Source organism: Chelmon rostratus, chromosome 6 (genome assembly GCF_017976325.1).
Source record: "Chelmon rostratus isolate fCheRos1 chromosome 6, fCheRos1.pri, whole genome shotgun sequence".
Taxonomy (NCBI): Eukaryota; Metazoa; Chordata; class Actinopteri; order Chaetodontiformes; family Chaetodontidae; genus Chelmon; species Chelmon rostratus.
This window is the reverse complement of record NC_055663.1, coordinates 201192-226769: the sequence shown is the minus strand read 5'-3', so window position 1 is coordinate 226769 and position 25578 is coordinate 201192. Positions and strand designations below refer to the sequence as shown.

Below are 25578 nucleotides of genomic sequence, written 5' to 3'. Positions count from 1 at the left end.
TTAATGATCAGTTCCAGTCCTCCAGTGATGATGTCTTCTGGTCTCGTTCCTCAGAGATCATCTCTGTATTCTCCTGGACTATAAAGAAATGATCATATCAGAAGATTAGTTTCTTCTGAACTTACTCTGACTGAACATGCACAGAAGTGGAGAGAGAAGTGGGGCAAATATTCAGAAATTGTTTCTATGTCTTGTGCTCTTGCATCTCAACTATCAGTCGTGATTGAATACATACATAGTTTTCTGAGGACTTCATGTTTAACATTGGATAGTGAATATAGACAATAGATGCAAAACTCAAGGCAGTGAGAGTGCAGTACACACACTCAACAGCCCATGTGTTGGAAAGCAAAGAGTGGATTTAAAAAAAAAAAAAGGATACCCTTTGATAACAATACAAATGAATGAAATGCACTCCTTTTTACATCACATATCATATACTTGTGTGTACGAGACAGGTGTGGTCAACAAAATGAATCTCACCACCCACAATGGGAGTGATTAATTTGAGTTATTACAATTTTTATGAAGAGAAAAATTATATACTAAGAGCAAGACTAAGATTATATATTTGTGTTTATTTCAATAGTCAATTCAGGATTTAAAGCCTATGAAATAAGCTTTTATGCATGAACTGATTTTAATACTTATTTTATATACTCGGCATATCCTAAAATATCGTGGGCATACAATTACAAAACATTTCATCTGCCAACCGTGCTAAATCTGATTCTGTGTTGTAAGCATATACACTTCCCACGACCAACAGTCCAACTGTTCCTGGCTACATGTTGCACATTGATAATGCTGCTGCCTGAAAAATTTTCATTGGAAAGCGTTTATATTGTTAAATTTGCGGTTGCATTCAGAGACTTGTGTCTGCATAGTAACATACAAACTTTCTGGATATGTTTTGTGTTGTAAGACCACATCTTTATTACTGTTACATTTTGTTTTGCGTGTGCCCTGCGCACCGGCTCACTGAACCAATATCGCGCAATTGGCGTGCAAGTATTTTGGCCCAAACGTTATGCCGTAGTCGGAAAGATGGCGACCCTGGCGCTGGTTAGCCGTCCTGCGGGTGTCCTTCCAAAGTTTTCAGGTGAGTAATGTCAAAACAATAGACATTTCATAATTATATGAACATTTTAGTGTATAATGTTGTGATTTCAGATATTTACACATATGTCATCTGTACATCGGCTCATAGTTAGACCACACGTTCAGTTCGAGTGACCTTGCTAATAGGCTCGGCTAGTCACCTGCTTGCTAAAGGCTTAGCTAGCTAGTAACTCATATTTGGACCTTTGAATAATTGTAATTTCAGCTACCTGACAATGTCACCCCCACATCACTTTGTGGATAAGCGTTAATAAATGAAGGACAATGCTATGAGCTTTAGCCATAATCATTTCCAGTGGGCTGCTGTGACGTGGTGTGTGTACACTGGCTCCAAACACTTGAGGTTTTATCATTTGTAACGTTACAGAAATTAACATCACGCATGGTGGTTATTATGAAAAACATGACAGGAGTTTGTCATGTATCATTGTGTCACTCTGTGATCTATTTATTTACGAGCGTAGTAAATAGCAATGTTAGCACTAACAAGCGTCTGTACAGTGACAGCTAGTAGTAATAGCTAGCTAGTTAGCTAGTTTTATTTTCTGCCTGCCATGGAGTTCACATCAGCTGTTTACATACATACATATATAAATATTTGTTAAGAATTGAATTATTCGTGAGGAAGCATCCAGCCCTTTAAGATGCCTTCTTGCTCATTTGTTGTGATAGTTGTGACAGTTAGCAATGTCTTCGCTATTAGTCTACATCTAGTTTGTAGTACGTAAAGACAGAATAAAATACAATGTAATTAAATAAAGGACGAGTTGCCATTAACAATCAGTTAATGCAGACAAAAGTTTACAGTTTTAGAGAGCTGTTGATTCAACTGGTCTCTTTTGAGGCTGTAGTTTGTGGTGATGTGGGATTGTATTGTTTTGTGAGTTGTATACTGAAGTGTTTCTAATATCTGTCCACCCTATTTGTATCATCAAGGTAAAGTTAAACTAAGCATTAGTAACACCTTTCAGTATGATGGCATACAATTCATGAGGACCACAAATGTCTATAAAGAACATAAAAAACATTTTAACCATCATGAAAGAAGGATCTGCTGCTTTTTTATTTTTAGCTAGGTGTACCTAAGGAATTGGCTACTGGCAACTAATAATGCTGATCAAACCCTGCCTGTGTTCCTCTCCTCTCAGGTAGCTGCTCTCCTGCTGTATTTTCAGCTGCCTCTGTCGCCTCAGTCCAGCAGAGGAAGCTGCACCATGCTGTCATCCCCAAAGGGAAAGGAGGACGCTCCTCCTCCAGTGGAATAGCGGCAACAGTGTTTGGCGCCACAGGTTTTTTGGGTCGATATGTGGTCAATCGACTGGGTGAGTTCAAAATGGTAGCCTAAATACTGCTGTGAAGTTGTGAGATTGTCTTATGGTGTAGCCACAAACTTACTTTCATTTGCATTCAGTAAAATTTGGTTATTGATGGGTACACAGATATGATGGTGTTTGAGAGCAGGATGCCCATGGTGACTCTGAACAGCCTGTTTCAGCCAAGACAGTAACTTATGTAGGAGACAGTGTTTTTCCAGCAATTTCATTTTTTTGAAAAACACTAACAGCAGTAGAACCTGTTAGGGTGAAATGTTGCATCTGGGAACTGAGACACACATTTCTATTAGAAATATGCAAGGTTGGTCAAATAACATGGACATAACTCATCAACAATTTGTCCAGTCATCATAAATCTAATCTGATATCTTCAGGCCGTGGTTGGGGAAAGGCCTACTGAAGCATTTTGCCAATTTTGGTGCATTGAGCTGCTTGAGTGCAATAGAGCTTGAACCCAGAATTTTATGTACTGATGTTTTGCAGGTCGGATTGGCTCTCAGATTGTAATCCCTCACCGCAATGATCAGTATGACCTCATGTACTTCAGGCCCATGGGTGATCTTGGACAAATCATTTTCCTGGTAAGGTGCATGCAGGCACACAGGCACCTTGCAGAAATGTTGCAACACTGATGGATGGTGGAATCTTAAATCTTCATGTACTTATGCATTTAGAGGCTTAAATCAAATGTATTGTCACTGTTCTTTCTTGCTGCAGGAGTGGGATGCCAGGAACAAAGACTCGATCAAACGGGCTATGGAACACTCTAATGTTGTCATCAACCTGGTGGGCAGAGAGTGGGAGACGAAGTATGGACAGGAAAAATGACTTAAAGCATCTGATTTATGTTATATTATGTTGTGCACATGAAACAGAATTTTAATTTAAAGATGGCTTGGAGATGTAGGTCTGGAAACAGCATTCACATGCAAGTATTTTCCTCTTTTTTTGTAAAGGAACTATCGCTTTGAGGATGTCTTCGTGTCCATCCCTCAGCAGATTGCCAAGGCAGCGAGAGAGGCCGGCATCTCAAAGTTCGTCCACATGTCTCACCTCAACGCTGACATACGCAGCCCGTCCAAATACCTGAGGAACAAGGTAGAGGGCTGTTTCTCCACACACTGCGCATCTCTTGTCTCAGTCAGACTAGTGTATCTGTGCCTCTGTTGCACAGTATATACATGTTAAAGACAGCATACATTGAAGGGTAAAGAAGTTTCATCTGTATAAATGTATTAATAGGTGTGTATAATGTACCTTCACAGGCTGTCGGAGAGACTGCAGTGAGAGATGAGTTTCCTGACGCCATCATCATGAAACCCTCTGAGATCTTTGGGAGAGAGGACAAATTCTTCAACCATTACGCAAGTAAGACTGTGTGTGTGTGTGTGTGTGTGTGTGTGTGTGTGTGTGTGTGTGTGTGTGTGTGTGTGTGTGTGTGTGTGTGTGTGTGCGCGCGTGTGCGCGTGTGTGTGAGAAACAAACTATAAAAGTGGTCATAGTGTGAGGGCACACTAGTATACGGACCTGGCAGGCCCTGAGTGATGGGAATGTGACACAGTATATGGTGTATTTAATGCTCTGTCGTCTCTTCATTAACTTCTACAAGCACAAGAGGGGCTAAATTTCTTTTGACTACTTCATCTTTTCACAATATTGAGAATGTCCTTGTCCAGCTGGCCAGCTAACTCGCTCAAATTTTTTGTGTGGCTTTAATCCTTTTTCAGACATGCGCTGGTTTGGCAGTGCTGTTCCACTCTTATCCCTGGGGAAGAAGACTGTGAAGCAGCCTGTTCATGTAGGTTTTTAAAAGGATGCAGCTGTTCTAATACTTTCCCTTATTGCAAATTTAAACGTCCATTTCTCAAATTTAAATGGCAGTGTGGCTGGTCATAATAACATCCTGTCACTTTGTGTGGTTGTTTACAATGAAGCCATGTTTGTGAGTACAACAGATACTGCTTACTTTATCAAGTGAACCCACCTAAACTGCCTCTTTTCGCCCTCAGGTGGTGGATGTTGCCAAGGCCATTATCAATGCTATCAGAGACCCTGATGCTAATGGAAAGACATATGCATTAGTTGGGTAAGTTGTGGAAAGCTGTGCCTAGCAGATCAGCAAATACTGAAATTTGACAACAGTTTGGACACATAAAGCACAAGTAGATTCATAGCAAAGATTTTGAAAGTCATGATAGCCTTGATTTGTACTGAGCAAGACTGTGAAGATGAAGTCATGGGTACAGTTTACAGAATGTTGCTTTTACAGACATGAAAATGTATTGTGGTTTTTTTTAACTATGTGTGTATGCAAACTTTGAGTGTTGACAGTGTGTTGGTCAGTGGTTCGTGCTCTGGATTTGTATCACATGTGAACACAAGTTTACATGATGAAAACTCACCTTTGTTTTTGTCTTGTTTTCTCATATTGTCCCAAACGTTACCTCCTTCATGACCTGGTATCCCATTGCAGAGGTCTTACTCTAAAATTGTTCAGTGACAGCCAATAATAACAGATTTATGGAGCCTAATTGCCACAAAGATGAGAGAAACTAGATTTCTACACACTGTTGGACAAGTGAAGTGGCAGTGAAGTTGTGAGGTTGTCTTATGGTGTAGGCACTAACTTACTTTCATTTGCATTCAGTAAAATTTGGTTATTGATGAGTACACAGATATGATGGTGTTTGAGAGCAGGGTGCCCATGGTGACTCTGAACTGCCTGTTTCAGCCAAGACAGTAACTTATGTAGGAGACAGTGTCCACAACACTGTGGGTATGTGAAGGTAGAACTCAATGGCTGACATGAAAATTACGTTCAAGCCAAAAAGGGGCAGAACCCTACTGTGTTTGCACCAATTTATTTGTGGTGGTGGTGGTGTTGTTGTTGTTGTTGTTGTTGTTATTATCATGCAGGAAGAACTCAAATTGCAGTGAGCTTGAATGAGGTAGACACATAAACTTGGCCCCATAACTGGAAAAGATGTGCGAGTGCTTCCCAAGAAATATGATTCCAACTGACCTGATGGTGGCGCTGCACCTTTTATAATTTGTTTTTGTCTTGTTTTGTCTTTTTGTCTAGTCCCAACCGTTACCTCCTTCATGACCTGGTAGAGTACATCTACGCAGTGGCACACAGGCCTTTTGTGCCCTACCCCCTTCCCCGCCCACTCTTTCAGTAAGTGCTTTAAATATGAATTTCAACATTTTCCAGAGGCAAATCATCTGTCATGAAACCAGCTCGAGCATTCAGCCACACCAAAGGCATGTTTCTAAAAACAGAATAGTTGAAAGGTTGCCAGGTCTACACCCATGTGTGCCACAATAACTCCCTTGGGTTTGGGTAGTGTCTAGAGTTGTTTCTCACACATCTTATTGCATATGTTGCCTTATGTTGGTGGTGTACATGTGCTGACGTAACGTATTATACAAACATCGAAACCCATCAAAATATTCCTCTACACTACAGAGACACTGTTAATGAAAAACTGTCCCAGGGTCTCTTGTTTGCAGTTGTTATATACCACTGTGCGGTCATGTGATAGATTCTGTTTTTTCTTTTCAGCCTTGTTGCTCAGTTTTTCGCATTGAACCCATTTGAGCCCTGGACAACCCCAGACAAAGTGGAAAGGGTGAGAATACCAAGATTTTGGTATAACTTTAAACTAGAGGTTTTGAGAATTGCACCACCAACTGTGGAGCCTCTACAGCCAACACAACCAATAAGAATTCTGTACTGCACTTTTATTTCCAGTTTCACACAACAGACATGAAGTACCCAGGACTTCCTGGTCTGGAGGATCTTGGTATCACTCCTTCCACTGTAGAGCAAAGGGCCATTGAGGTTCTGCGCCGCCACCGCCGATTCCGTTACCTGGAAGCTGACCTGGATGAGGCAAAGCCAGCCAAGACTGTCAACTATTGAACAACCCAGCAACTTCCCAACATCACATGGGCAGCCAGAGGACGCCAGTACCTTGAATTGCTGTTTAACTATATTCTGTACATAAATAAAAAAAAATGTCCTCTAAGGGTTCTCTTGTTTTGAGTGTTTTTGTTTGTAGCATTTTGTTTTCATTAGACATGACTTTACCATTACAGTGTCTGTAGAAAGTAAGAATACTTTCTAGTTCTTCATGACTCCCCATTGGATGTTAATGTCCTCGGTCGGGCAGGAGGGGTCATGACTAGGTTCAGACCTCAATACAGTTGAGAAGAGTGTTTTGCAAAAACAAATAAGGAAAAATAGAGTTCAAATGTGAAATGCTAATAGAGTACTTAACCAATCCCAAAAGAAAACACATAAACCTAACAAAAGCAAAAAAACAAACTATACAAGAATTAAAATGGACTAAATACAATGATATGTGTACACTGTACAATTATGTTGCCAGTAATTAACTAATTCAGCAGTGCAAGTAATAGACAGTGGTCCACAGAACCTAGGTTGTCGTTGATGCTGAAGATACTCATAATTTGGATCCTAATTACATTGCTGTGATTTAATGTGAAACAGAACATCAAAGGAGTCAGTAGGCTTTTCAGCCACAGGGAGCACCAAAGTGTATTTTGAAAGTTATATTGTCAGCTTGAAGTGTGAAATTTCCCCTGTTCAACCTCGAGGTACCACTAGGCCATATCTAGATATTTTAGTTTTCTTTAAAAGCAGTGTGTTGACGTGTTCTTATGTCAGCCTCATTAAACCATTCTCTTGATTTTTACTAGTAATTAAACAACTGAGAACTGATTTTAGGCTAATGATAGATAGCTGATAGAAGACTTTACAGCAGACAGTATGACATTGATGTGATCCTTCCACAGAAACCACAATGAAGACATCAAGCCAGAATAGTTGTACCTTTTTTACTCTTAATGTACATCATTAAGATCATCATCATCATTTCAGCTCCGACTGAGGTTGTTGTCCTGTTTCATTTTTGTGTCCTTTCCAGGGCGGAAGCTTTGCTGGCCCGGATCAAAGCTGGCAGGACAGTGGTGGTGTCCCCTGAGCTTGATAAGGTTCATTTAAAGACCTGTGTGTAGAAAGATATAACCCATCTTCACTTTGACTGGGCTTTGTGGTGCATGTATGAGTATTTCAGCCCAGAGCGGTTAAAGATAATGGATGAATCACAGCCTGGGATGCCAGTGGAACATGTAATATTTCCCTCAGTCAGATTCCTGTGATTGGGACGATTAAGTCACACCCTCACATAGAAGAGCTTTGGAGTTTGAGAGTTCTCCTCAGGGACTGGTTGTTCGTTGTGACTTTGATCCTACAATGTACCTGTAAACACTTAGGAGCATCAAGCTATTTTAGATCTGATGAAGCACTTGTGTTTACACATTCAAAGTAGGATTAGAGGAAAATCTGATATTCTACCTTCCAGTCCTGTGTCTCATGTTGTGATGTCTAATAGGTTAAGGATCTTTGCAGCAACAGAGGCTTCCTTGAAGAAACCGAAGGGCTTGACGGTGGAATGAAAGTTTATGGTGGAGAAACTGTTGATTTTGATATTCGTGTCAGTAGCCAAAACTATTATGTAATAGGAATTTAACATGATTCACAATCATTTAAATTACTAAAGGTTGAAGGTTTGTGTCACCACTAACGGCCATCTGTGTCTCGAGCGCTCAGCTGTGGCCGTGTGGAGGAAGTGGAGAGGTTGTGCCTCGCTCCAGGATAGCTCAGGGTGAGAGGGCACATAAACCCTGCCATGACGAGAAATGCCTTGAGAGTTGCAGATATTTTGTTGGATCATAACAAGAAAATATTTTCATTGCCTGGATCCTTCCTCCTAAAGCGGACACAATGATTTATGCTCCAGGAGATTAGTTCTACGAGAAGTACAATAGTATTTTATACAGAAGCTAACTAAATTAGCAAGACCCTGTATTAATGAAATGCTGATGAGAGCTGGCGTCTCTAATTTTAGCATAGTGAACCATCATATTTTTATCTCTATGGATCTACTGTGTAATGACACACTAGCTGTTGGGAAAAGTTGTTCAGCTTGTTGAGTCACACCTCAGCTGGTTCAAACTGCTTATTAAGTCTGACAGAAATAATGCGCCTCCTGGTCATCACGTGTTTTGAAGACACATTGCAATCAACAGTATACGCCCAGGAGTATCATGCTTTGCTAGCTGGTACCTCTTTTCCCATGTTTTCCTGTATTCAGTGACTGTTCAATGATCTTCCACCGTACTCTTATCCATTACAGTTTGGCTGTGATCCAGTGGTAGCAACTTGTCATGGCTGGAAAAAGGCATCAGAATAGAAACTTATAAAACTACATGACTCTCCACTTCTCCACCATCCATCAATATGCTCATTATGTTTAAAACCCCTAATAAATTCACCAAAATATGGCTAAATACACAAATGAATGATAGCTGGAATCCATGTAACTGTGTTTTACAGTCAACGTCACATAAAAAGCTGCCAGCAGAGCCAGTTTAGATGAAGATTATACCGAACGTTTGCATTGTTCATGCACCTTCTGATACGACATATGACACACAGAACCATGGATTGCCGAAACTCAGAAAAAAGCTGAAATGCAAATCTTTCAAGTAGTAACTGGACAATGTTTTTCCAACACATGGGATAACCACAGGGGTTATGCTACGAGGAGTGTTTTTTTTTATTTGTTGATGCAACAATTCATATTTTTGTGTATAGTGTTAGTGAGCCTGAAATATTTACACAATCAATTCAAAATAGCATTAAATGAATTCTACGTTCACTGACATGCTAAATTTAGCACTTATTCCAGGAAACATTCCCATCCTGTATGAATGCCACTTCCAGCTGCCACAGGCAATCTGATAAATCAGATGGAAAAACTGATACTAAAATGAAGAAATCATCTATTTAAATCAGATCTTGTCCTCTTCACAGATAGAACAGTAACTGCTGGCAGGCTGATCTGGGCTCTGGTTGAACTCCCATTCTGCAGGAATGATGGCTGGAAAAACTAAACCAGCCACACATGCACCAGGACTACAAACAGGTACAGTAAGTCTTTAGCTGGCAACAATCGTGGTAATATTTTGTTCAGACCTGTGTACAGGGACACTTTGAATAATCCGGTCGGGTGTCTTTTCAGATGCTGCTCAGAGGAGTCATAAGTGGTCACATCCCACACACAGGTGCTTTCAAATATTATTGAGTCACAAGCATCTATGCAACCCTCTCGTAAACTCTCTCCCTTGTTTGAATTTTTGTAAGGCCAGGCCTTTTCCGTGTGATCAGTGTGAGCAGGGTTGGGCTGTCGCCCATTGAAGTGTGCTAAATCCAAACACAGACAGAAACCGTACTGTGTGAAGAAGCCTCAGCCATTTCCAACAAATGTTTTTAGTCAGGTCAGATTTGGTGTTATTGTGTTGCCTATTTTTGAATGATATGTTGTGTCATGTTGTGCACATTGTGTAACCTGACCCAGAAAGGCTGTTCGCTTCCAATCATTTTTTGTCTTATATGATGCAAGCAACCACACCTGACGTCAGCAGCACACAATGCCATCAACCATCCAGACTTTCTTGAAGTGGCAAGCCCAAATGCAACACCCATCATTTGTGGTGTCAATGAATTCAACACCACCTAATCAGCGCGTGTAGCTCCAGTATTAAACTGCTTCATCTGGAGTAACACTGAAGACTTTTTCTTTGACACACACATTTTTATTTGTCATAGCAAGAAAAACAGAGGTGTATTTTGATAGCATGGCTTCTGTATGTTTTCAGGTGTGTTAGCACTGGTAGGTTTAATAATATGATTAGTGACACTGTGTGGACGTTTCAGAATGTCTGCTGTGAGGAAGGTTTATTATTCAGCACTGTTTCCAAAGGGAACTTCCACTTTGATGCCCGGTCTTGCTTGTTCTTCCTTGTTGTCTTCCCACTTCGGTGCAGACTGAAACATCCAAACCGTGAGCCTGTTAGAAGGATTTGCTGTGAAATGTTTCAGCTACAAACGTTCATGGTCTCCAGAGGATGAATCCTACCGACTTTGACCATCATCCAGCTTTTCCCCTCGCACCATTTCTGTGTGTCAAGTTTCAGGGGATGAATCTTGATGACTTTAGCGATTGCAGAAGATTAACAGGGTAAACATTACACCTATTAATAATATCAGCATAGCATTGTCACATTTACTGTGAAAAGTAAGCTGCTATGTATCATTACATTCACTGTTGCTAAGAAAAAACATGGGACTGTCTCTCTGGTTAGTGCGCATGTGACCTCATGACGTCATTACGCCCACTAATTGGGAACACCTGCGCCTAATATGTCCCGCCAGGTGAGGAGGGACAGGGCTTACCTGGCGTGCCCTCAAACGAAGCATCGCGTTAGTCCCCGTCTGGAAGTCTGAGCATGGAGGAAGCAGCTCGCCAGCCGTCGGTCCAGTGATCTGAGCGGGCTGGGTGCGGGTACCGTGAGGGGTTCTGCTCTCTCTGTGGGGGGGCGGTCGGCGGGCTATCAGCATGAGGGCGATGTGGTTAAAGCGGCAGGCCCTCGTTCTGGCGGGGATCGGACTCGTCTGCGGCGTCGGCTTGTTCCTGAAGAGCGGGTTAGAGGATGCAGTGGCGGATGACAAGGAGCTGGACACACAGCGCATGATCCGGACCTTCTCTGACCTGGAAGCAAGCATCGGCAACCTCTGTGAGTTTTTAATTAATTTATTTATTTTTATTTTATTTATGTTATTAATCCCAAACTGGGAAATTACTTCTCTGCATTTCACCCATGAAACACACAAATGCAACATGCAGTGAAACACACAGGAGCAGTGGGCTGCCGCATCAGGCGCCCGGGGAGCATACTGGGGGGTGAGGTGCCTTGCTCAAGGGCACATCAGCCGGCTAATGGAGGGGGGAGGGGATACTCCACCACACCCAAATTTTCCTGCCAGTCCGGTGGGGGAATCGAACCGGCGACCTTCCGATCACAAGGCTGCCCCCAAGTTGAGCCAATCAGTGATCTCTCTGCTGCAGAGGAGCAGTTTGCACGCAGGTTACTGTGTGTGTGTGTGTGTGTGTGTGTGTGTGTGTGTGTGTGTGTGTGTGTGTGTGTGTGACACTGTTAGAGAGTGGAAGGATTTAATATTCGTTTACTGAAACACAAGTTCCTCTGAGGCACCGTGTGCTGTTAAAGATGTGTGTCACCAGTTTACTCGTTTAGAGAAAGTCAAATGCTCGGTGACGATGGCTTCTGAGGAAACTTCTTTTCTTCAGGTTTCCTCTCTGTTCATAATGGATGTGAAATGTCATCATTAGTGCAACATTTCAGAGTTATTCAGTCCATTTTCTCTGCATAATATTTCAGATTTCATAATATAGATTATTTTAATTATTTTTATTACTGTTTTTTGTGCTGCTGTAACACTAAATTCAAGTATCAATAAAATGTTATCTTTAGGTGAATTAATCCAGAGAACATTCATCTCTAAATGATTTATTTTGATTTAGAATACAATTCCTTGATTATGATGATTAGCCCTATTATTTACATCTAATCTAGTATTTTCTGCAAAAAAATGACCATGCCTCCAGCTCATCTTGCTCTCTCCATGTCATCCTTGGTCTCAAATTTGTCAAGCCAATCTACTCAGCGCTTTTGGGAAAAAGCAGGATGCCATGCACAAAATGCTCGAAGAGAACCGAGCCAGAGAGAGAAAAGCAGAGGTGGAACGGTCGCCCGTCCAAAAGCAACCTGAAGCAAAGATCCAGGACAAAAAGGACGCTCCCAGAGAGAAAAAGTCCAACAAGCTGTTCCCCCACTCTGCCCTGTTCAAGGAGTGGGGGGAGAATCTCTCTGAGGACGACCAAAGAGAGGCGCAGGGTTTGTTTGAGAACTATGGATACAACGTTTTTCTCAGCGACCACCTTCCTCTAGATCGAGCTCTTCCAGAAACCAGGGATCCAAGGTACAGCTTTCATGATAGTTTTCCTGTCATTCCTCTGTCCCTCACAGACTGCACCAAGCTCACTGTTTGCTGCATCTATCCTCCACCTTGCTGTCCACACGGCTTGTCTTTAGATAAAGCATTTCCACAGCTTACTGATGCAAAAGACGTCCTTCTGTTTTTGAATAGGTGTTTGAAAAAGAGCTACCCAAAGGACCTGCCAAGTCTCGGCGTGGTGCTGATCTACCTGAACGAGGCCCTGTCTATCATCAAAAGGGCCCTGCGCAGCATCATCGACCGCACCCCTAAAAACCTGCTCAAGGAGATAATAATGGTCGATGACAATAGCTCTAATGGTTGGTTGGTTGCAAAAGGATCAGATTGTGCAAACCCGCGAGTGATAAACAAAAGCTCCTTTAGGATTTACAGGCTACACAGTTAACTGGGAGGCAGGAGGAGGTGAAAAACTTTCATTGTGCAGATTGCTGCTCATGTTCCCACATCAAGGTTTTGTTCAAACGTGTGGGTAACAACCCGCTACAGTCACAATACAGTGACATTTCAGTGGTGATATGTTAAGTTGAGATTTCATATTTACACAGCAAGAGATACAGAGCACAGCTCTGTCACACACCAGGTACACATTTTGTTCTTTGATTGTGATGAGACCCCATATGAAGCATAACATCCTAGAGCAGTTTGGGTTTTGAGCATTCTTTGAAATAGATGTTCTTTCAGTCCTTTTTGTGGATACTGTGAGGCTCTAATCTAGGCTGTTTGATGCATACCAGCTGTTTTGTATTAATATGTGTGTGCTTCTCTCAGGGAGCCTTCTCCCTGAATGCATTTCGTCAAATATGTTTATTCACTGTCCAGCGAACAGTTAGGACGTGAAGACACAACTTTCATATTTGGAACTGGACAGAGCTTGAAGCACAGCCAAAGCTCACTAATGAACGTGTTATACCTTGTTTTATCTGTGCAAAAACTAGTGTAAAAACAACAATTTCTTGGTTTAAGGGAATGCATGTGCTGGACTGCTTCTCTGGACGGCTGCTCTTTGCTTGTTGCCTGCTTGCAATTTTAACACTATGGTTATCAGATGCATTTAACAAATTAGATATAACATCTATTGGTGCACTTTAGAAGTGCTAGTTGGTGGATTTTGTTACCTTTGAACAGAGGCAGGCAAGATGTTTCTGTTATTTATGTTTAGCTATCCAGGTCCTGGCAGTAGCCTTGTATTTACTACACAGACTTGAAAATGGTATGAATTAATTTTACCTAACTCAAAGGCATATTTCTCCAATATGTTGAAGAGCACATAAACCCCTGTACAGTGCAATACAATGGCCACACATTAAGTCATTTCAAGGCTGTAAAAGGTGATGGTACTGAATTGCAAGAGGTGTCTTTCAATTGTTTTGTCCACACTAACTTAGCTTGGCCTACATGGGTGAATAAAACATCAGAAGCATTTTCAGTAAAGTGCAATCAGTGCAACGTCACAGGCTACAAGTGACACAGTCACAAAATAAACTAAAGTGTGAGTCATGTCTGTGATCAGAACTGTGGCTCCATCTCTGTCTGCTTTGCATTATGGGTAATCAGTGTGAGGGTTCATCTAAACTTGCTATAGTAAAAAACCAGCATGTCCTCCCGTTACATCAAAACGCATGACCACTTTCTCTTTTCAATTCAGAGGACCTGAAGGGGGACCTTGACATTTACGTGACGGCACTTGAGCAGCAGAACCCAAATGTCCGTATTGCAAGAGTGAGGCACAACAAGCAGCGGGGCCTTGCCTACGCCAGGGCGTCTGGGTGGAGGGCTGCTACAGCAGATGTGGTAGCTATCCTGGATGCACACATCGAAGTTCATGAGATGTGGTAAGAATGAAGCAAGATAAATCCTTTCATGCACTGGTGTGTAATATTTGATTACATTTAAAATGTGCTATTAGTAGTCTTTAACATTATAACGTATATTACGTTGTAGTTGCGGCCATGTCTCCCTGAAGTTCAGTTTTTTCAAATCAAATTTTATGCATAAATTCACAATCTTACCTCCAGCTCTGACAACAGAACATTGTTTAGTATATCTGCACTGTTTACACAGAAGTAGCCGCACCACTACACAGTATAAACTAACTCTGGTAATGTCAAAGTTAGCTTGCTTCTCATTTTAGCGTTTGTTAAACCATGATAGTTGTACTGAGAGTAATGGTCCTTTTCAGGAACGCCCTGTTTACTCCCTTTCGCAACTTAAGAGTACAACCACAGTCTAGTCTGCTGGTCTCTGAGCGCCTCCACTGGGGCGGTCGGGGCTTAAAGGTGTTGCACAAATGCTTTGAGGTAATGAGGGAGGGGCGAGTACTGCTCAGAAACCTTCTAATCAGAGACTGTTTTGTGAAGGAGCAACTGAGTGCAATAGTGTGGAAGCTGATTTTGCAATTGTGCTTGAGCAAAAAAACCCTAACCCTTATTTGGATACTCATCCATCCATTTTCTCCCACTTCTCTGGGGTCAGGCCACAGTGGCAGCACAGTCAAACGGTCTATTCCCAACCAAGCTCCTCACCCTCATCTCTAAGCCTGAGCCCTGCCACCCTATGGAGGAAACTTAATTAATTCAGTTCTCATATCTGATCTCATTCTTTCAGTCACGACCCACAGCTCATGACCATAGGTGAGGTTTGGAACGTAGATTGACTGGTAAATTGAAAGGTTTGCCTTATTGTTCAGCTCCCTTTTCACCAGTACAAAGCCTGCATTACTGCTGATGCCACACCAACCTGCCTGTCCATCTCATGCACCATTTTTCCATCATTCGTGAACAACATCCTGAGATACTTAAACTCCCTCTGTGTAGCAACTTGCTCCCAAGTGGGAGGGAGCAGTCCTGTGTTTTCCCCAAGAGAACAATGGCTTCACATTCCGGTACAAATTTGCTGTGAGTGCTGAAGATCAGTCTGATGAAGCCAACAGAACCGCATTATCTGCAAAAGGCAGAGACGCAGTTCTGAGGTTCCCAAACTGGACCTTCTTCTAGTCCTGGCTGAGCCTTGAAATACTGTCCATGAATATCACAAACAGGATGGGAGACAGGGCAGAGCATCCACTGAAAAGGGTTTAACTTAGACTCAGAATATGGACACAGCTCTCACTTTTAATTTACAAGGACTGGAGGGAGATTAAAGCATTCAGAACGAACAGGTTTGGTGTGCACCGCCTGTTTAGCGAGCGTAATCTCAGCAGATGTTAAGGTAATAAAGGGGCACAGATCGCAACACACACCAGCTCCCATTGATCAATTACAGTCATTTAGCAAAAAGCGATGAGAAAATGTAGTAAATGACAATGACACAGTTTGTTGCAGTGATGTGTCCCCCCCCCCCCCATGCAGGGCTGAACCCCTGCTGACACAGATCAAAGCTGACCGAACAGTGGTGGCGTCCCCCGTGTTTGACAGAGTCAACTTTGATGACCTCAAGGTTATTCAGTACCTTCCAGCGGCACACGCCTTCGACTGGGCTTTATGGTGCATGTATGAGGGTTTTACACCTGAGTATTACAAACTCAATGACAGCTCATTGCCTGGAAAGTAAGTTAAAGTGAAATCCATCAGTCTTGCTGTGAATTACAGATGTGTTAAATAAAGACCACCATGTCTTATTAACTTCATTTTGGATTAGGTGTTCTTGGTGATGAATTGGTTTCACTTCTATGGTAATGCTGATTTTCCTTGTACAATATGTTTTCAATGATACAGCAGTAAAAACATGTTCCTCACTTCAGGAGTCCATCCGTCATGGGAATCCTTGTCGCTGAAAGGAAGTTTCTAGGAGAAATTGGACTCCTCGATGAAGGAATGAAAGTGTACGGCGGAGAAAATGTTGAGCTGGGAATTCGCGTGAGTAATCCCCACCTACCTAACATCAAATCCTAAACCTGATGATGCAACCCCAGGCCAGCAAAGAAAGGGAACAGATCCTGATTTCCCTCTCACTGTTGAAGTGTTTACCTCACAATCATTGAGAAAGAGGATAAAATCATTGCTGCCGTGATATCTTGCTTCCAGTCTCATATTAGCCTAATATAAACAGATGTGCAGGGCTAGCTAACCTGTTGGATATTTGTATATAACTTACTCTGATGGGCGCACACCGTGTAAACACACTTTACCTGCAGAGTCAGTTGATGCTCCTGTTAGCATTAGCTGCTAGAGCTGTTTGAAAGCCATACTCTCTACAAAAGAAAATTGGCCAATAGTAATATCCCTTAAAATAGAAGTTGCAAAATATGCTTATTCGCTTTTTTGAAAGGTGACTAGCCTAGCAGTGTCCAAAGGTAACAAAATCCACCTATCACAATGTCTAAAGTTAACGAGTGTAACGTGTTGTATTGAGTTTTCTTGTAAGTATTAAACACATTGTGGTGTTGTGGTTTTAAAGTGGGTGATGTGCTGGACTGTTTGTTGTCCAGGAGCATTGACTTGACCTGGAGTGTCCGCTGGTTGCCTGACAAATTTTATATTGTTTGAATTCTGAACCTTTAGTTAAAATAAAGTAATGTAAGGGGGGTAGCAGGGGTCTCCCCGGAACAGACAGGGCTCTGAAAACTGTGTTAAAGGTGGGTTGAGTCTTCTGGAGAAGGATTGTTGATGTTGCCATCTCTCCTCCTTCACAATGTGATTGCACATTAGCACGCCAGACTCCCCGTCCCTCTCGCTCCCCCCATCTCCCCTCCCCTTCCCCCTGTCCTGTGCATGAGCACGAATGCCACCTGTTGCTGATTGGCTGTAATAGTGTTGTGTGGCTCAAGCCAATTTGTTTCCCATTTGCAGAGCCAGAGGTGTGTACAAAAAAAAGGTTTCCCTGCACACACAGAATGGACAGCAAGCAGAGCGTGAGCAGATACATCACATTTTTCTCTAGAATGACTCACCCACCTTTAAGTGGCAGCATTGCCCCAGAATTGTCATCATAGTAGCTCTTAGCTCTATTTGGCTGTTAAACTCACTGTTCATATAGGTGTGGACCTGTGGAGGCAGTGTTGAAGTAGTTCCATGCTCCAAGATCGCCCACATAGAAAGGTACCACAAGCCCTACATGCCTGACCTGAGCCCTGCCATGAAAAGAAATGCCCTGAGGGTAGCAGAAGTCTGGATGGATGAATACAAACACAACATCAACTTGGCCTGGAACTTGCCATTTGAGGTGCTTCAAATGTAGTTTTTCTCATTAAACGTTAGTTATGAGTGCATTTTTACTGTCTCTTAAATCTTAAACTAAAGTGAGGTGAGTTGAATTTCTTAAGTTACAAAATCAGACAAATCATGCCATATTATTTGACTCTGCAGAACCACGGAATTGACATTGGGGATGTCTCAGAGAGGAAAAAACTCAGAGAAAGGTTGAACTGTAAACCTTTCAAATGGTACCTGGAAAATGTGTATCCTAAGCTGGATCCCTGGGACAACCTACTTGCCTATGGAGGAGTAAGTTTAGTTTCTCTTGTGCTTTGTGTGTGTGGTAGAGGCAGTACTGCAGGGTGTGTGCCACATGCATTGACACATAAAATTGCGTTTGATGACCTGCCATGGCGGTTGAGAAGTCTTCACTGGGTGTGATAAAAAGATTAACTTCCCCACTTACAGCTGAAGAATCTTGATGCTAACATGTGCATCGACCAAGGCCCAGTGCCAGGTCACACACCCATCGCCTTCCACTGCTTCTTCTATGGACCCCAAGTAAGTAAAGCATTAAATGTGGTTGTCAAGAGTAATGATTGTAGGCTCTGAAAAATTATGGTAAAAAATGGTAATTGGAAATGTTGTTTGTCCCTGGTGTGCCCAATGTGCTTGCTGAACTTTTTTTTTGTATCTGTAGTTCACTTATTATCGTGCAACTGGTGAGCTCTACATTGGCGGCATCAAGTCCCACAAGTACAATGACAACCGCTGTTTAACTGACACCGGGAAAAAAGAAACTGAGCCTGGCCTTTACAACTGCAAAGAGGCTATGCAGAAAGGCATGGGGATTTACTGGGATTTCACTCAGGTACTACAATACTTTGAAATTAGAGGGTGGATGTGTTTAGGGTGACTCAAATAGCTTAAAATTATTGACTGCGGCTGTCTCAAAACTATATGATCTGCATCAGCCCTCTTGACACACTTATTCTCTTTTCTAGGGCAAAGAACTGAAGAACAGGGAGACAAAAAGATGTCTGGAAATAAAAAAAAAACAACTTCTGATACAGGAATGCTCAGGCCAAAGATGGGAAATCCAAAATATAATCAAAGCTTTCTGAAGTATATGTATTACCAACGAGAAGTTCACTTCTCTGCTCATAGGTCAGCGGATGACAACACCTGAATGTGTAAAATGTAAAAGAAAGTCAGTGACATTTGACCACTGCTGTGACTCCTGTATTGTTTGAAATGCATTTGGGATGGGAAAAGCTGAAAGGATTGGTTTTGTTAATCTTATGTGAAATGTATTGACTTTTCCCTAAAAACTAAGTTTTAGAAACAATTGTATTAACAGATGTTACTATATATCTGCCTTTTTTTCCTTGGGGGGGTTGGGCGGGGAACCTTAGTCCAGATTATTTAAAAAGATGCTAACCATACTAAACTGAAGCATGACTGTCAAAAATGCCAAGGATTTACAAGAGAGAAGTGAGCAAATCTCATTGGTTCAAGAGAGAAGTGAGCAAATCTCATTGGTTCCTTTCATGTTCAGCAAATCTCATTGGTTCCTTTCATCGTTCCTTTCATGTTTGAAGATCCGTTTGTCTAATGTAACTACTGTCCTGATCATATTAAATGTATACAAGGCTAACTCTCAAGGTTTTTTGAGTTAACAATTTGGGAATCAAACAATCAGATCAGTGGATTTTACTAAAAACCTGTGGACTTCTGATCTTAGATGATGCTATGTGCTTTCTCCACATCAGAGAGTAAGAAATTTGTAATGCTTGATCTTGAGGTCTCTAAAACTCTCCATAGTACTGTCGCTGGTTGCTACAGGACACCTTCGGCCGGCAGTGGTGCCAAACCCTCTTTAATGCATCATAAATACACAGCTGCCTCTGTATTTGCAAATAACATTAGTGACCAATGTGTCATTGCCACAGTTACAAATACTAATCGTTCCCAAAACCAGACCACACATCATTGTACAGTGTGGCATGAAACATTTAATGCAACAAGAGTTTTTTCATGGTCTTTCTCACTGTGGAGAAAATTGCTAGTGTTAAATGCCTGGAAACGGATTTATGGTGCTTTTGCTGAAGTTGTTGACAACCATGCTCTCCTCAAAGTGCGGAGTAAAAGGCTGGAACAATGCATGGTTTGCTTCAGATTCATCCAACTTGCATGAGCGCAGCATGGCATGGGTAAAAGCAGGTCGTGATGACCTGGAGCCTGACCTCTTAAAGCTAGCAGCCAATTCTATCATACCACCTTTGACACATCTCTGATCTCTCTCCCTGGACACAAATGAAATTCCCCCTGTATGCAAATCAGCTTTTGTTCTCCCCCCTTATTGTATCCAAGAGCGTTCCCCAGGGCTCAGTCCTGGGACCACTACTATTCATTATATATATCAACAGTATCGATCAAAATGACTCCAATGCAAATTTCCCTTTTTATGCCGATGGTACAGTGATATACAGCTCTGCATCTTCTTGAAACCAGGTTCCTTGTCAGCTACAGCTTGCTTTCAATACTGTACAATTACCCTGTGTGAATTAAAGCTCGTTTTGAATGCTGACTAAACAAAACTTGATGTTTTCAGATGCAAAATCTAAGCCACCGAATCTCCCATTTGTCACCACAGTTCAGGGCTCTGAGATTGAGTCTGTATCTCAGTACAAGTACCAAGGAATTGTGATCGATGAGTCTCTCTCTCAATATTTTTTCCACCCTTCATTCTTTCCTCTCAAAGACACCAAATATATTCTATCCAAGCATAAAGCTAATGTACATGTTTGGATTTTCTTCATATTAAAACCTGGGGCACTACAAACGTTACAAATTGAAGCTTCACCTTGTTTTAGTGACCATAATTAGTGAGATGCAATCATTATGAGTGTGACAAATGCTGCTACATTCTGTATTTTTATGCAATTCTTTTGGTATTGTTGGGTGAATATCACGTTTAAGAATATACATTTTATTTTTAGTAATCTACTTCTGTATTACTGTGCATTATCACCTGTTCCAGAAGTACCCTCCATGCAGAGAAAGGCATTAAGGTGAATCATAAGGTTAAAGTAAAAGTAAAGTAAATGACATAAAGGCCAATGAACGTATAAAAACAGCATATAGAGGAAGTAATGGAAGGCTTCATAGATGAGATGAGATAAAGATCAGGTTGCATGCCTGAAGTGACATTCAGCAGTACAGAAGTGTAGCCAGTGTGCAGAACTTCATAACCAATCAACCTTCCACAAACTCTTCTTTGTAGGTGACAGGGTTGCCACAGATTTTAAATGTACTGTACGATGGTATTTAATTCAGATTTGGTTTCATGTTGTTGGTTGATATCAAAGAATTACACATTTTAAATCCTGTTGTATTAGCTTTCTAAGAGTCAACTTGATGAAAGGTAAATGAAAGCATTCGTTCATTAGCACTTTCCATTTATATTTAAAAATACCCACAACATCCATTGACTGTCAGCTCATTGCTGTGCACATTTTGTGAAAAAACAAAAACAAAAAAACAATTGTACTTGGTTACATAAAATGGATTGGTATATCTATAGTGGAAAGGTGTATTGTCTTTTCTTTTGAACCTTAAGTTTGAGAATCTGCACTATTTAAACAATTGTTACTGTCTGGGTGTTTTAATTGTGTTTATCAATGGCAGACAAAGGTCCCACTTATGCAGAACTAATAGCACCTTTGAGGCACTGTTTTAATTTTTGAGTGTGTATTATTAAATTATTTTGAGCATATAAAGGATCTTGGTGTCTAAAGGCTTGTTGAACCGTATAATAACCTATAGCCTTAATGTCTTCTGGAGACCATTGACACCTCCAGTGTAAACGGTGATATTTGAGACTGGTTCATGGATTAATAGACAGTGAGAGTTGGCAGTTAAAACAGTCCTCAAGTCTTTTTATTTGCAGCACAGCTCAATGCAGGTCAACAAAGTTTTGCTTCATTGTGCTGAGACAAAGATCTGCATTTGAACATTGTTTATATATCCATTTGCAAATAAAATAGATTTATAAAACTGGTTGGTGTTTGAGTTCTTTTCTGAATAGGCTGGCTTTGACAAGTGAAAGCTACCAGATCAATACACTGATAAATGTGTGTACTATGTAAGTCAGGTCATTCTTGCATCTGCTGAGGAGATTCGGGTCTTTTGGAGTACAGGGGGCTCTCCAGAGGACTCTGTGGTGGCACCAACCGTCCTCCCTCTATGAGTGGTCTGCTGGGGCAGCGACACGTCAGAGACTGAACAGACTGGTTAAGAAGGCCAGCTCTGTCCTGAAATGCCCCCTCAGCCCAGTGGAGGTCGGGGGAGACTAAGCTATCATCTGTGATGGACAACATGTCCCACCTCATGCAGGACACTCTGACAGCACTGGGCAGCTTGTTCGTTGATATTGTATGACTGTATAGTCAATACTGCTGCCAGTAGACCAAACACACCCAAACTCAGCATTCCACATATATAATAGTGTGAAAGCACTATTACAATGTAAGTTAATGAACTTACATTGATTACTTATGTACTTATGTGTGCCTTTCTGGCCAAACACAGGAAACAGCCAGCAGGTTAAAATAAACCTGCTAAATAAAAACATTTAAATCAGTGAGTTTTGCTGTAAAATCAAGCTATGAACTGTATGATGTTATGAAGGTAGTCATAAGTGTGATCACTCTGGGCGGCCGTACATAAACCAACACCATCTTTCTGAACATCTCCTGATGTCTGCAGATGAAGGGCAACGTGCATGAGAATTTTCTTCCTCTGGCAAACTCACTCTGTGCACATATCCTGATAAATTCTTCAACGAGCACATTCAACAGATGCTTGAAAACGTTATCATCAAAATGTTTTCCTTATGTATTCACGTAAAAGCCAATATATAGAATTAATCCATCTGATTAGCCCTCTGCTCAAGCTGATGGAGCCAACGTATGTGCCATGACTAGCGCGAGTGTACCGTTGATTTGCAGGGTATGTACTCATACTATGTTCTATGTCTTTGTAAAGCGCCTCCAGGCTTCAAACAACCATCTTTTCACTATGCGGAATGAGTAAAAGATTGTTCTATGTCCTGTAAAGCGCCTCCAGGCCTCAAAATACCACCTTTTCACTGTGCGGTTGTATGTAACGGAAAAAACCGACAGCCTACGAACGCTGACGAACTCTGGTTTCTTAGCAACCAGTGTAGCCAAGTTTGTTGTGTCTTAGAGAGGACAGGTGTAAACGTTTCAAGTTTAACACCATATACTTAACGTTAACAGACACTTTTTAATCGAAATGCTTAATGTTGAATTACTGTCAGACCGCATCGCCAGAACAAGTCTGCAGAGGCGTCGCAAGGCGGAGGCTGAGCGGCAGGAGAGGATTTTTAATGATAAAGTGCGGACTATCGGGGTAAGCTATGCTAACGCTAGGTGTTTCACTGTGTCTGTAGCGGAGGGATGCTAATGCTAATGCTAATGCTGCAAACAGGCATTGAACTGCAGTGGTGTAAGAAGTGTTCAGATCTTTTACAGCAGTAAACGTTCAACACTACACTGTACGAGTAAAAGCATGCATGGAACAAGCCACTCAAGTAAACGTTTATAAAGACGTACTGCAAGCATTAGAAGTAAAGGCACTCAATGTTGATTTATGATTGATTTATAGATAAAATGTATGTAATGCTTTTATGCTTTATCAAATGCGACATTTCAATTTTTCCAAAACATTTTTAAAGATAGATTTTGGTGACCCAAAAGATGTAATATACTTAGAAAGGTCAGAGGGACTCCAGTCGTACCAGTTTCGTGCACTCAAGTAACGATTATTCAATTAATGATTCATCTGCTGATTATTTTCTCCATGTCTCAATTACATTCTCCATCAACTGTTTGGTTTGCAAAAGAAAATAGTGAAAAAAGTCTCAAGTAAAGTATAAGTACCTCAAATCTGGACTTAAGCACAGTACTTTAGTAAATGTGCTGTGCTCTCATGACTGTGGTGTTTTATAGGTTGACAAGGAAGCCCTCGACATGCAGATAAAAGAAAAGAGGAAACAGGAGGAGGCTGCAAAAAAGGAACAAAATGCTCATGGTGAGCCAGCTAAACACGGTTTCCTGAATTCATTCCACTTCAGCAGTTTTGTCAGCGAGTACCGTGTGCTCTGGAAGGATAATTTATCACAGAAAAATAGCCTGGCAGTTAACAGAAGATGTTACTTTAATAATGTCCTGACACTCACTGACAGAACAGTATCCAGCCAGAAAATATGAAAATTCTGAAAATTTTCACAAGTTCTAATGAAATGCATTGTGGTCTGTGTGTGGAATGTGTTCTCCATTCAGATGCTGATATGCTTCATAATAGCAAGGTAGCTTATCTTCTCCATAGAAGACAGGTGAAGGAGAAGCACGCGATGGAAAAGGCCATCGTCAACTACCGGCAACAGTGCCAGCAGCCACGGAGCCAGTGGGAGTGTGACCTGAATGACTCAGACCTCCGTAGAAAAAGAGAGCAGGGTGATGCACAGATGATGCTCCCAGGCCTGGTGGGTGAGGACATGGACAGTAAGAGCAGAAGGCAGCGACAGAAGGAGCAGCTCAGAGAGTGGCTCATCCTGCAGCAGAGTGAGCGAGCGGCAGAGAGGCATCAACAGAAGCTGGAAGGTAGATCCCACACAGGACGCCATGTTCACACACACAAAGACTGCACAAGCTCGCCTCATCTTCTCTGCTTCCTCTTCAGAGCAGCGCTATGACTACAGCAGAGCTGAGATGAACAACAAAGCTCTGCAGCTTCAGTGCGTTGACATGGAGAGGAGAAAAGCAGCAGCTGTAGCTACTAAACAGTACAACCTGTCCAAGGTAAGTCACTCTGGTACTCCTTTAGATTGTCAGGTGAAGGTGGTTTCACTGACTTCAAAGCTTGGATGTTTCACTTCTAATTAAAGAAATCCTGAAAGCAGCAGCGTTAAAGCTTGAAAATGCCTCATTTAGTAGTCTTAAACACATCAAACACACATGATGTATGATGAGAAGTAATGGCATCATGCATGTTTTTTGTGTTTATACATCCTGCAGCATTTAATTGTATTTTTTTTTAAGTTGAAATTGAGCAGCTTTTATCTCACTCATATATTTAATTAAAAAGTTAGACTTTATTTTCGTTTTAGATTGAAAAGGAGCTGGACTTAAATCTATGAGGTGCAGTAACGACACTTTCTGTCACCCCCACATTTTATGCTGCATCTGCGCGGGCAAAGATTGAAGAGAAGAGACAGCTAAGACAGCTGGAAGGTAAAGATGATGAAGCCACCCTGGCTGTGGTGAGCGTGCCTGGTCTTTGTCCCTGCAGTGACAGGAGAGCCCCTGTAGAGAGCCTGCAGCAGATCATCCAGTTCAACAAGCATCAAATAGAGGAGAAAAAGGTAAGAGGAACAAATGACACTCATTTTCAGCCACTGAAAAAACTGTCTGCAGGAAGCTGTTCACTGGCTGTGTTATCTGTTCCATCTGTAGAGGATGGAATTAGAAAAAAAGCAAGAAGAGGAGCAACATGGTCGTGTCCGCATGGCCTCAGGTCGTAAAGCTCTGTTAATAGAGAGGCAGCAGGCAAGGCTGAGCAAGCAGCTGAGACAACATCTGGACAGCGTCAACGTCCAACTAGCCCAAACACACAAGCAACAGTCAGTAACATTAAGAAAACAATTGTTCACTAGCATCTACACACACAATAGTGAATAAACTGCTGCTGTCTCACTCTGTGTTTCTAAACTGGTCTCATTTTAAGGAAACCGAAAATTGAAAGAGGCTGCATTGATGACAGCTTCTTCTCCAAATTCAACACCTGCAGCAGATGATGGATGACACGCCGCACAGACATCTGGCTCATTACTGTGGCTCAGTACTGATAATGGTGCTACATGAAAAGAAAACCAAATAAACTGAACCACACAGTAAATCAACAGTTGTTTTTAATCAGTCTGCAACATTTAGAGGGC

At 41.7% G+C, this 25578-nt stretch overlaps 3 protein-coding genes across 3 annotated transcripts; all 3 read left to right on the top strand.

Moving 5' to 3' along the window:
• Window positions 1-1032: 1032 nt before the first annotated feature.
• On the top strand, window positions 1033-6481 carry ndufa9a (NADH:ubiquinone oxidoreductase subunit A9a). The gene is made up of 11 exons (XM_041939224.1): window positions 1033-1102; window positions 2271-2444; window positions 2940-3037; window positions 3174-3265; window positions 3413-3554; window positions 3722-3824; window positions 4184-4254; window positions 4466-4542; window positions 5539-5634; window positions 6022-6088; window positions 6211-6481. The coding sequence occupies exons 1-11, from the start codon at window positions 1048-1050 to the stop codon at window positions 6379-6381; spliced, it is 1146 nt and encodes a 381-aa protein (XP_041795158.1). The 5' UTR covers window positions 1033-1047; the 3' UTR covers window positions 6382-6481.
• Window positions 6482-10886: 4405 nt separating this feature from the next.
• On the top strand, window positions 10887-18831 carry LOC121608203 (probable polypeptide N-acetylgalactosaminyltransferase 8). Its single transcript, XM_041939385.1, has 11 exons — window positions 10887-11123; window positions 12060-12387; window positions 12556-12722; window positions 14069-14255; window positions 15771-15968; window positions 16163-16277; window positions 17398-17583; window positions 17727-17864; window positions 18024-18116; window positions 18256-18426; window positions 18560-18831. Exons 1-11 carry the CDS (start codon window positions 10946-10948, stop codon window positions 18677-18679), a joined length of 1881 nt encoding a protein of 626 aa, XP_041795319.1. The 5' UTR covers window positions 10887-10945; the 3' UTR covers window positions 18680-18831.
• A 4043-nt stretch (window positions 18832-22874) lies between these two features.
• On the top strand, window positions 22875-25509 carry ribc2 (RIB43A domain with coiled-coils 2). The gene is made up of 7 exons (XM_041939799.1): window positions 22875-22991; window positions 23591-23672; window positions 23924-24244; window positions 24324-24442; window positions 24841-25005; window positions 25097-25263; window positions 25368-25509. The coding sequence occupies exons 1-7, from the start codon at window positions 22875-22877 to the stop codon at window positions 25435-25437; spliced, it is 1041 nt and encodes a 346-aa protein (XP_041795733.1). The 3' UTR covers window positions 25438-25509.
• Window positions 25510-25578: the final 69 nt, after the last annotated feature.